At 44.9% G+C, this 12906-nt stretch overlaps 1 protein-coding gene across 2 annotated transcripts in view; it reads right to left on the bottom strand.

Moving 5' to 3' along the window:
* PDSS1 (decaprenyl diphosphate synthase subunit 1) overlaps positions 1-12906 on the bottom strand; it is a 39878-nt gene that overhangs the window by 14312 nt on the left and 12660 nt on the right. The window contains exons 5-7 of one of the 2 annotated variants that reach the window (XM_004014207.5): positions 4137-4278; positions 1621-1732; positions 1397-1506 (exon numbers count right to left, since the gene is read on the bottom strand). In XM_004014207.5, the coding sequence (XP_004014256.4) occupies positions 1397-1506; positions 1621-1732; positions 4137-4278 (364 nt within the window). The remainder of the gene's footprint in view (positions 1-1396; positions 1507-1620; positions 1733-4136; positions 4279-12906) is intronic. The other variant, XM_027976550.2, reaches the window with a different exon arrangement.

A 12906-nucleotide genomic window follows, 5' to 3' on the forward strand; every position in this document is an offset into this window, starting at 1 on the left:
GCGCATGCTCCCGTTCTGGCTCTGGGGCAGCAAGGGTTGCTGCCCTGTGGAATGTCCACTCTGCGGACAATGACCCTCAGTGTTTCAGAGCCAGCTGCCCCACTGACGGCCGTGCTTCTCTCTGCAGCCTCAGGCCTGTGAAGATTTCCCCGTCACCTAACACACTAGTGAGCCTGGGCCTCCCGCTTCATGGAGACATTGGCCATCAAGGGTATGATGAGCAATGAAACATCAATGTTCTTAAGATTAATTAAGATTGAAGGCCACCATTTTAAATCTTTTTTTTGTTGTTTTAAATTTAGCATTCTCAAGCCTATCCTATTTTTGTCTCTCTTTTTTTAGAAAACCACACTCACAATTTCTGGGAAATTAAGAAAAAAATGCTCTTTCAATAAAAAGACAAAAATGGCTGAGATTGTGGCCATCGTGTTCTACATAATTCACATTCCTCTGGGTTTCAACTGGGTCTTTTTAGGAAAAAATGTTGTCCTCATTCTTTTTTGGCTCAATTACAATTACACATTTCTTGACACTTTTCCAGACACATTACTGGCAAGGGGCTTCTTCACCTGAGAGGTCTGAGAAAAAGCTCTCTGCAACTGTGATTATGTTACACAGTGTATCATGAACTGGCACTTGCCCCTTAGGAGTCTCCCCTTCTTGCTGCTTTAATCACAGGACTCTTACTTGGCCCAGTTTTCTTCCTGTGTATCTGCTAGGCTGAAAGACGGTCAGATGAATAATTCTAGGCAGAGAACTGTCTCTCATTCATGGGCTAGCACTGAATGATTAAAGACAACATTGATTTTTCAAAAAAGGAAATTATGTGAAGAGTGGAGGGAAGGCCACTGAGAAAGCAATGGGTACAGAAAAGTTATGGTTCAGCCTCAGCTTATACTCAGAAGCAGAAGGGCTTTTTTATTTCCAGATAACTGGGAGGGATTTATTACTCATAGAAGAGGATACAGAACACTGGTATAATCTATTAGTTGGATATTTTCACCCAGGTCAATATTTTAGAACACAGCATAGCACTTTATAACTTTTTACACGTAAAATGTACAAAACAGTGTGTGGTAACCATGAGGGAGACCATTTATGATTAGTTGTTCAAAATGTTGCACCCATTTGGAAATCAGATTGGGGAATATATTAGAAGGCTTGTTTTGATTCAACTCCTAGGAGGAGAGATGAAAGTTGATGCCTAAACAGCAAAAATGAAAACCATAGCAGAAGTTCTCTGCTGTCTGGGGATGCAATTCTTTTCTCAGTTACTCTTGGGATTTCGGTCACTATTGTAAGATTTTTCCAGTGCAACTTTTTCTATGAGAATTAGCCCAAGAAAGAGCCAGGAGGCTTTTTTTTTTTAACTTGGAAAGAAACAGAACGTACATACTGCTTTACAGCTGTTGGCGATCAGACTTGCAGTCTTCTTGAAAGTCTTTTCAAGGTAGTGCGCAAATCTTTCATTTTCGTTTTCTTTTGACCCGAGCTGAAGAAATTCACCTGCAAAGAAGGAAAGTGGTCAGGTGAGGGGTTTTGTTTTTTGGGCTTTTTTGCGGGGGGAGGGCTGGTAAAATACTAAGAATGAACAAAGAAGAAAAGTCAGAATTAACCTACCACGCACCAAATCTTCAATCACTTGGGTTAAAATAGATATAACAGTTGTATTTCCAACTCGCGCCAGAGCTATTGATGCTGCAGAAAGAATTAAGTCGCCAGCAAGGACAGCCTAGAAAAGAAGAAAAACCTTCAGAGAGAAGTGTCCCAGGAGAGAAGTCCAGAATGGGAGGGAGGCAGGGCTCACCCTGGGTCTGTTTTCCCTCTTCCTTGGCGGGATTATTTTACACATCTGGGACCCTGTTTGGAATCTCTGGGCTCTCAGAGATTATCCAGCCGGTCTCTCTAGTTGAGAGCTGAAGAAATGAACGCCTGGAGATGGGAAGTGCCTGACCCCCTGGCTTCATCCTTGGCCACCGCAAAATGCATCCCACTGCCTTCATTTAGTTCTGGACTGTTCGTTCTCCCCTCACACCGTGTGGCTGCGCCTCTGCACTTACTGTTTCTTCTGCTCAAAAAGCCCCTCCCCTTCACCTGGCGACTCATGTGCAGGGTTAGCTCCGGCGGTACCTGCAGGAGGTCCACTGAGACCCCTCGGTCTGACCTGTGAGCACAGCGCCCCTTGGGTACTGCTCTCTTCCCACTTTCTTCCTGTTTGCCAAACCCCTAAGGGCACAGACTGTGACTCGCCCAGCTAGTACCTGGCACACACCATGGCCCCACACATGCTTTGCTCAGTGAAAACTAAACCAAGGAACCCGGGCTCCTAGTTCAAAGCCCTCAGTGCACTATTACACAGCCTCTCATTCCAGAACAAAATATGTTTTTCACTGAACACGCATCGATATTTTTTCAATCTTCTTTAGATGATCAGTTAAACCTTTGCACTGTGTTTGCAACTAATTATAAATCATATGATTGAATTATATGCTATAATCAAGTATACTAATTTGCATACTTAAAGACATGCATAAGCGTTAAAGAGTAGTTATAAATGATAGAGTTCATGGAAATTTTAATCCCTAGACTATGCAACATGACCACATTTTCAGTCCTTATTTCACACCGAATGTGGGACCTAAGTTCCTCAACTAGGGACTGAACCCATGGCCCCTGCAGTGGAAGCGTGGAGTCTTACCTGCTGGACCACCAGAGAAGTTCCAAGTGTTCACTGTCTATTAGTTCTCTGGCATTTAAAAATTAGTGATGTTCAGTTTGTTTACCAACTAAACATCATTTTATACAACATACACTGTATGAGGGATCCTGACATAACTGTAAATACACACTGATAAAGTCACTGTACACATCACGACTTACAGGCACACACACATCCGCCTCCACCCTACAGCTCGAGCAGCTGAAGGCTCAGGACCTCCGAGCTCCTGCTTCTTCCCTCTCTCGGCCCTAGGGATCCCCGAGTGCCCAAAGCCAGCACGAGGAGTCCCGCCTGTGGCAAAGGCCATGAGGTTAACTGGCAAAGGCGAGTCGGGCCTTAAGGGAGCCTCGCTGGACCTACTCGTGCTGGCTCCCGGCATCCGAGGCCAAAAGGGAAGCGAAGCTGCCAGACTGGGGATGGCTGGGATGAGGGGTGAAAGGAAAGCAGGGCTAGAGACACAGGCAGGGAAACCAGGGCTCATGGAGGAGGTACTGTGTGAATGGACCTTTACTGCTAACACGCAGTCTTGTCTGAGGGGCAGGGAAGCGGAGGTGGCCCCGGGCAGGGTGGACCAGCCTCGCAGCTGAAAGAGGCGGTGAGGGTAGAAACACGATCTCCCATTTGCACTCAGGAGGCCCCCAACAGCAGAGGCACTCACGAGAGGGGGCCAGGCAGGAGAAAACGCCAACTTGTTCACTTAGCCTCCTCTGCCCAAGCGCTCAAGTAGTAACGGCTCTAGAGCAGGCCCTGAAAATGGACACAGCAAACTGCAGGACATGTCACAGGACACAAAACCTTTTCATCTGAAATTGGTGATAAGAGGCTTACAATTGAAAATGCACACTTGATTATACAACAGAACTGTGTATACTAAAGCAAAACCAGCATGTCAACACAGTAATTAGGGCATTATTTCTTCTCTGAATATGACTGGCAAATGGGTGGGAACCAGGTACTACAGACATGTGAGGGACGGGAAGGAATGGAGAGGGAATATGTGTGTGCGTGTGCTTGTATATTTATAATTTTTTTTTTTTAGTTTTATTTACTTGCCCTGACACTCTCACATGTGGTGGTTAAGTAATTCAGGTGAATCTGAGTAATCTGAGCCCGAGTAAAAGGTGTGATTCCTCATAAGAGACACTTTTTGGATAACTACAAATATGCTTTCCTTAACCAAATTCCATGTAAAACTGTGATTAAACAGAAATAGTATGTTTATCTTTCTATGGTGTTATCTACAATCAAACATCTGTATATAGATGAAAACTATATATAAGAAACTATTTTGAAAGCTAGAAGACCACATTTGACGAAACACATTTTCATCATTTGAGACAAATCTGAAAAATAAATGCAATCCAAAGAGTGTGGCATTTAATATGAAAGATGAAAAAAACCAAAAAGCTGCACATACCTTCTTTTCACCCCAGATCTTATTAACGGTGTGTTTTCCTCTCCGAGAACTTGCATCGTCAATGACGTCATCGTGGACCAGACTGGCAGTATGGATCATTTCTGCAATTAAGGCAATGGCACGCTGGCTTGCTTGCACATTTCTAGTTAACAGAAAGCAATGCTTTTTAACAGAGACGCCGCCTATAACCTCAGCAATCGTCTTGGTAAAAGTGGACACTGGATCTAGGATAAAGAATTTTATTTCTCTAAGAGAAACTGTATAAAAACTTGGGCTTCCCTACACAGCCAATTCTATCATTTGGAGAACATTTAAAAACACGGGAGACACTGTGAATCAAGATTATGCTTTCGGGACACCACACTAAGAATTTGTATAATGAACAACAAAAGAAGGATAAACAGCTTATAAGTCTGGGCATTGGACTGATAACAATTGTCTTTATGTCTTGTAACAGTGGTCTTGGTCAGTTGATCAAGTTTACAATTAGATTACAACTAAATTTCAGGAGTTGATGGGGAAGATAGGCGAAAAGCAATCTAGAGAATCGTGTGTTAAACCACCACCAATCACTGTTCAAACCTCTTAATACCGTCTTACACATTCAGTATGGAGAAGGCGATGGCACCCCACTCCAGGATTCTTGCCTGGAGAATCCCATGGACAGAGGAGCCTGGAAGGCTACATTCCACACGGTTGCAAGAGTCGGACATGACTTAGTGACTAAACCACCACCACCACGTGTAGCATGAAGACCTCCATAACCAAGATAGCTGGAATTCACAATTCCACTTGGCTACTGACACTGGTTATCAATATGAATCGATAATTCATTCATACTGGAGTATGGGTTCCAATTCATGTTTAACCTGTGCATTTGAAATTTAAACTTTCATTTCCCATATTTAACACAAAATACAGGAAAAGCACTCCAAGAAGATACACGGATATGAGTTCTACAGCTAAAAGGGGACTTCGATTTCTTTTTAATCATGATTATTGTCACCGTCAATCTTCTAGGGAAATTTAAAAAAACCGAATTTTAAGAAAATCAAACTGGGAAAATAACCAACTGAATTTTCTGAACCTAAAAACAGAAGCCTGGATCAAACACATGTTAACCAAATGTTTCACTTATTCCTCTGGCTTACTTTTCAAATATCACATTCTCGCAGGAGAAAAGTGAAGGGGATCCTGAAATGTGATGTTTTCTTTAAAAATCTAACCTGAAAATATGCAAAAGCCAGTGCTCCTTCTAATGCCTCAGTTCTAGCAGAAAGCCATGAAAAATGATGTATAGCTACAGTACAGATGCTGGAATTTAACTACTAAATCAGCCTGAAGACTATCTTCCCATTTTGCTTTAAATATAATTTTAAAATATAGTGCTAGGAGGGGGGTTCATGTTTGGGAACACATGTAAGAATTAAAGATTTTAAAATTAAAAAAATAAAAAAACTAATAAAAAAATAAATAAAAATAAAAATGCTTTGTCAGCAACTCTTACCTAAGATTTTTAGAACTAAACCTCAGAACCTTCCAAGTGCTTTTAGCTTGGAAATAAACTGTAAAGTGCTGCTTATTATTTATTAATGTCACAATTATAACTGTTCCAAATACTTCTGGATCACAGCCTCCTTCATAGTAGGGAGGGACAAATGATCTGGTAAGACCACTATAGTGAGTGAGAAAATGGAGCTTCAGAGGGCTTCCAGGAGCTTGCTCCAAATCTCTCAGTGAGATACTCACAGACCCTACAGGAAGAAGCTTGGACCGTAAATATTTTCCAGGTACATTTACTGGATCCTATCTTTTTTTGAGTTGAATGCACAAGAAAAGATGTAGACTTTTACAGTCATTTTTTAAAGAGACTTTTTTTTAAAGAATATTTTCTCAATGAATTTCAGTCTGATGAAACATATACTTGCTATTGGTTAATAGCAGACTCACCTTCAAACAACTGGGAGACGTCATCTAGCCTCTCAGGCACCACTGCCATTATCACAGCAGCAGGCAAGGGCCCTGCTTCGAAACTGCAGCAGCGTCGCAGTGCTCAGTGAGACAGTGGGGTGTTTTTTTTTTAACTTTAAGACATTAAAATACAAAGATTTCTTGAAATATTTTGAAATTGCATAGACTCTTCATGTCTGTAAAAATGCCATTTTGTATGCCTAAATTGATGAAACCAGGATTCCTGCTTGGAATATTCTGTGGCATCATGACACAGCCCCTACGTAGGATAAGCACCACCTTTTCGACGCATCATTTTATCTGATATACTTTTTCCTGCAAACTCAGGCTTTCACGTGTGTGAGATTCTATCTGGAAAATGCTGCCACTGCATACCCAAGCACAGCGTAACGGTCTGGAAGCCAAATCTACAGATTCCGGAAACAACGCACACTGTGTGAAGACGACATCCTCCAAGCACTGAACCGAATCATACCTTCAAAAAATGGGCACCGTTTCTACTTCCCGCTGTGAAAGAGCGGCCACACTTTCCCAGCTCCTGGGAGAGGTGCTAGGAAAAACCAGCCAGGCAAGACAGCAGGGGAAAGGAGGCCCCGAACCTCAGAAAGCAGAGGTTCTTGTCCCCTGCACTTCACACCTGCAAGAGCGAGCGATGACTCAGCCAGCCCCTCACCACCATCAGGGGTTTCCCCCTCATCAGATTTATTATTATTAGAATGAAGAATTAGAAGCACAGACAGAATAGATGGAATAATATAATGACCCCTCCACATACCTTTCACCAAGCTGACGTGTGACTGAAATAAAACACTTTTTCCTCCCATTCATGCTGATATATAATGCCAAGTCTTTAAATGACGAGCAAACCCCGAGAGTGAGAAAGCTGTCTCCAAAAAGAAAATCAAACCTTGTCAGTGGATTACCCTGACTTCCAACAAATGAAGGAGGCAGACAAATTTAAATAGTAAATGCGGTTTTCCCTTTAACAGGGACAGAGGCACAGCTATCCCTAAAACTACAGGGACTATGTAAAGACCAGAGAGTTCTCAGGTGGGTTACAGGAGGCTCTACTTCTAAATATCACACTATGTTCTTCTGTTTATCTCTTCTGATAATTCTAAAGAGAAGCGTTTCACTTTGCTTGTTAGCACTAGCTTACTATTCCTTAAATCTCATCTCTGGCCCACCTCATCAAAAACCAGTTTTCTTGAAAATGCAGACCAACAGTTCCTCAGACACAGCAATTGGGATCTCTCATGATGGGGCTCAGGAACTGGGATTCTGAAGTGGCAGGCCCACTGTCTGACACACAGAGTCAGGGAAATGCTGATCTATGAGTGCGGGGCATTCACCTGCCTTACTCAAGCCCCAAAAGGAAGCGGCTCCTGAGGAGTTTGACAGAAGGGTGGTCTCTGCTGCCCCCCTGTGGCCAAGCCTCTAAACTGCAGGCATGAGAAGTTTCTCTGGCCTGAAAAATCTTGGCGGCTCAGTTCGATCAAGGTCTTGCGCCAACTTCTCTCCAAGTCTCTTCACAGCTTGCAGGCAGGCAGTGTCCCCTGCTCTGAAGGGCGCAGTCACAGGAGGGTGACCTCTCCTCTGACACTCCTCGTCATCTCGAGTTTTAAAGGATAGGAATGGACACTATCGGTTTGGTACTGAAGAAATTCCCTATTTTAAAGGCAAACGAAGTCTGTCTCTTTAAGTTCTTCGGGATGTGACCTGTTACCTGATGAAGGTATATACAGCCAAGTTTTCAGTACACTGAACAATATATCCACACAGCCAGATTCTATCTTATCTGCCACTGAGCTGAGTGGGCCCCAGAACGACCGACACCGTGGAAAGCGTCCTGCTTTCCTGCTGGGCCTGCGCTGCCAGCCCTGGTGCATCCCAAAGAGGCACCTCCAGAGGGAGGGAGAAGCCCGCCGGGCACACTGCCCACATGGACAGGACACGATGCAAGCAACGGCGTTTGTACTAGTTTCCTGCGGCTCTGTGACAGGTCACCACAAACATGCTGGTTTAAATTGACAGAAATTCTCCCACCGTTCTGGAGACCACAAGTCCAGAAACCATTCCCCTGAACTGAATCCAAGGTGTTGGCAAGGCTGGGCTCCCTGCAGTGCCTCAAGGGCAGGGTCCTCTCCTCACTCCTTCCAGTTCTGCTGGCTGCTGGTGACCTTTGCTTGTGGCCACAAGCTGGAAGGCGCCCCCTTCAAGCCCCTCTGTTTCATCTTCACATGCCCTTCTCCTGTGTGAGGCAATCTCCTCTGCCCCCCTCTTTAGGGCTGCCAGTGACTGCATCTGGGGCCCATCAGAAAACCCAGGATGACACCTCCATTTCACAATCCTTAGCTGAAGGCACACCTACAAAGACCATTTTCTTGCCACAAAACGCAACACTTTATAGGTCCCAAGGATTAGGACGTGGGTGCCTCTTGCAGAGCCATTTTTTAGCTTAACACAGCTCCTTACTTTTGCCAGCCTTTTCTGTTGATGCTCAAATTTCTCCTTTTCAGTGCTCTCATTCCTAAAATTACTTGATTTTACTGCTTCTAAAAGCTTGCTTTTCCACATTATTGATACAACCTTGAAGTGTCTCCCCATCTACAGCGGCATGCAGGGTTCAGGTTGAACTTGGGGTGAGGGGGCCACGGAAGGGGTTCCTCACCATCTCTCACTCGCTGCATCTCATTCTCTATCCCGGTTTCCTGGCCTTGGTCTCTGGCCCCTGCAATCTGCTCTTTCGCCGTACTGGGGACACTACTGGCATGAACGTCAGAGGTGCCCTCCATCCGACGTTTATGATGCCTGCGAGCTCTGATTCGCCTTGCGGGTCACCATCCTTGGTCACTGGCCACTCACCTCTGAAAACTCAAACAAGCGCACCAGACTAGTGTGAAGACTGTCTTTCTTTGAAGGGAATGGCGGTTTTAAGCTGAACCCTACAGTCATAAATCCATTAATAGTTTTAATATCAGGAGAAAAGAACTGACATCCAAGAGCAGCAGCTCTTGAATATTTCAGATCTATCTCCAGATAAAAATAGATGCCTGCAGAGCTGCCTTGTAAATGATGCAGGGCGCATGCTATTGGCTGTTTTCTTGCCTTTGAAGCACTGCATTTAGAACCCTTAGACATGTGGAGAGTGACCCCCATGGTGCTATCTCAGACCTGCAGCTTGTCCATGGTGGCTTTCTCCACAGGACCCACGGTGACATTGAATGATGCAGTACTTGGGTTTTGCAAACTGGACCCAGCTGATCAAAGTGCAGAAGGTGACTCCTTCAGTGATGGACTCAGCCTCCCCCGGGGGCCAGGAGCCTGAAGAGCAAGCCCTACAGTCGTCCTGATCTCAGTGATGTTCCTTTAGGTTGGAGCTTCACCTCACCCATGAAATGGACAACCCTCTGGTTACTAAGGCCTTCTCTACCTCAGTAGGCGTCCTCTGTTAGACTTTACTTGTAGATCCATGTTAATAATGAGTATGGACACATCAAAAGTGCCATCTCCTGGCTTAAAGACAAAAACATTTCCTGGGGCACCAAACTTCCTAACCCACAAAGAGCCACAGCAGTACCTGGCTCACTGACTCAAAACACACACATTCTAGACCAGGAATGGATCTAGAATCTCTAGCGCCCTGACCCTAGGAATCATTCAAGTGAGCTGGTGCTGTTACGACCATTTTGTCACGGCTTTCCTACAGTAAGCTTTTGTAATTTCCTTTGCTGTCATGAGAATCACAAGTTACTTCCACTGAATTTAAGACTTTTTTCACATTTGGAAGCTTGACCTGTTAACTAATGTGAAGACTGCATTATTTAAAAAAAAAAAAAAAACAAAAACACATCATACGATCTGTTCTATCTAATCAAATGTCTGGCTTTGCAAAGTGCACTAATAGGATTCAGGGGCACTTGACTGCCTGTACAGTCAAAATCAGTAGATCCGTGCCCAGCGTAACTGGAGTAGGCCTGTTATCTCAGTCACTGGTACTGATATCCACTCTCCAGGGCTGGAAGATTTCCACAAGAAATAGGTGATGTCAACACCAATGGTAAAACAGGTACCTTTAAGGAGGTCTCTAAACAGGACAGGTCTGGCTCATTGGAGAAGAGACAGTAATCGTGCTACGGTCGATAAGCAGAGCATTTCACAGAAATCTTTCTTACAGAGCTCATTTTTCAACTAGATTCTCTGATAAAGTAAGCTCTGACTCACAGGTAGCTAGCTGGGTTTTGCTGAACCCTTCTGAGGGCACGGTGCTCCAGGAAGCAGACTCTCAGGTTCAGAGCACAGGATGTCTGCTCAGGACCCCTGGGATGAACAGGGAGGTTGGGGAGGGGTTTCTGCGAGGTAGGCCTGTCCGAAGCTGCTGCCATTTCACCATGCGTCCTGGCGCTAGAATGGCCCTTCATGTACCAGTCCCTGGATGTGGACAGGCTCAGGTGAGAGGACTCTGGGCTGCTGGGACAGCCCTCGAGGAGCCTGAGAAGCAAAGGCTTTCCACCAGCAACACTGGTCCAGCAGCGTGGGCAGAAGGTCCTTCATTTAAGGCGAGCTCTGGGCACGTGGCTCGGAATCCACAACTCTGCGTTCTGGACTCTCAAGTCTCATTATCTGCTATGTGCATCCCGCTTTACCTGGCTAGGTGCTGTGGTTACCAGGATACACAGAAGAAAACTGGAGACTAAGTCTTAAGCTTCTGGGGCCATATCACCCTTTGACAATACAAGCCATGTACACCTTTCCCTTAGAAGAGGTTTATATTTAGAAAAGGCAGAGGAACCAGAGATCAAATTGCCAACATCTGCTGGATCACAGAAAAACATCTACTTCTGCTTTGTTGACTACGCCAAAGCCTTTGACTGTATGGATCACAACAAATGGTGGAAAATTCTTCAACAGATGGGAATACCAGACCATCTGACCTGCCTGAGAAATCTGTATGCAGGTCAAGAAGCAACAGTTAGAACTGGACTTGGAACTTACCGGTTCCAAATTGGGAAAGGAGTACGTCAAGGAGAAGGTCACCCTGTTTAACTTATGTGCAGAGTACATCCCGCAAAATGCTGGGTTGGTTGATGCACAAGCTGGATTCAAGATTGGAGGCAGAAATATCAATAACCTCAGATATGCAGATGACACCACCCTTATGGCAGAAAGTGAAGAACCAAAGAGCCTCTTGATGAAAGTGAAAGAGGAGAGTGAAAAAGCTGGCTTGAAACTCAACATTCAAAAAATGATTATCATGGCATCCGATCTTTTCACTTCATGGCAATAGATGGGGAAACAGGAGAAACAGTGACAGACTTTATTTTCTTGGGCTCCATAATCACTGCAGATGGTGACTGCAGCTATGAAATTAAAAGACACTTGCTCATTGGAAGAAAAGCTATGGTCAACCTAGACAGCATATTAAAAAGTAGAGACATTACTTTGCCGACAAAGGTCCGTCTAGTCAAAGCTATGATTTTTCCAGTAGTCATGTATGGATGTGAGAGTCGGACCATAAAGAAAGCTGAACACCGAAGAATTGATGCTTTTGAACTGCGGTTTTGGAGAAGACTCTTGAGAGTTCCTTGGACTGCAAGGAGATCAAACCAGTCTATCCTAAAGGAAATCAGTTCTGAATATTCTTTGGAAGGACTGACGCTGAAGTTGAAGCTCCAATACTTTGGCCACGTGATGCGAAGAACTGACTCCTTGGAAAAGACCACGATGCTGGGAAAGACTGAAGGCAGGAGGAGAAGGGGATGACAGAGGATGAAATGGTTGGATGGCATCACCGACTCGATGGACATGAGTTTGAGCAGGCTCCAGGAGTTGGTGATGGACATGGAGGCCTGGCGTGCTGCAGTCCAAGGGGGTCACAAACAGTGGGACACAACTGAGCAACTGAACTGAACTGATACCTTTCCCTAGAAAAATGGAAAGGTACAAACAATTTTGCATATGATTCCAAGGGGCTCACAGACCACCCCCCACAACTTCCATGGACCTCAGATTAAGAATTCCCAATAATCTAGTAGGGAACATATAATGGACAAGTGAAAAAGCTTAATGAAGAAAAAAAGGAAAGCAATAGAAGGTAGTTTTCCCCTCTATTTCTTAAGGTTTGTGTTCTGTTTTCTAAAGTCCCCTGCAGGACCACCCTTAACTTATTTAATAGACAGAAGCAGGATGAAGATGTCTGACAGGCCCGAGAGAAGCCACTCAACTTCGACTGTCAAGTGATGAAGCAATCCTGCCGACTCTGACAAGGAGGCAGTTCAAGAGGTGAACAGGTTCTGGGGCCCCCGCTGCAAACAGGCCTGTGGGGCCCCGCCTGGGACCTTCAGCCACCTTTGCTCACACTGTTCTCATAAACCTCTTACAGCAAAACCACAGATGGCCCCTGCTCTCCAGAAGCTCTCCCCCTGCTCCCTACCCGCTCCTGCTTTAAGCGAGAAGACACCCGGTCCATTAAGTGCCTGATCCACAAGGGTCCTTAGCAAGTGAGTATTCCCAAGAAGTTGGGGCTCAGAGAGTAATCGTGCTAGGCTACTGTGCCACCAGAATGCACACCTGTCGCGACTCACATCTCAATGCTGGGCATAGCTCTGTGCTGAGTCTTCAGTCAGCCCTGCTCCCACCACAGGGAGAATGAAGCTGGAGCCAGGACATCCCCAGGGAAGGCAGAATGGAACTTACTTTTTAAAACAACAACGCCTTTTCTGTATCACAGTCTCCCATTTATTCCTGCAAACCAACAATTTCTACAATTTCAATGACAAACTGAAGGCTCTGACAGTGG

This window comes from Ovis aries, chromosome 13 (assembly GCF_016772045.2).
Source record: "Ovis aries strain OAR_USU_Benz2616 breed Rambouillet chromosome 13, ARS-UI_Ramb_v3.0, whole genome shotgun sequence".
Classification (NCBI taxonomy): domain Eukaryota; kingdom Metazoa; phylum Chordata; class Mammalia; order Artiodactyla; family Bovidae; genus Ovis; species Ovis aries.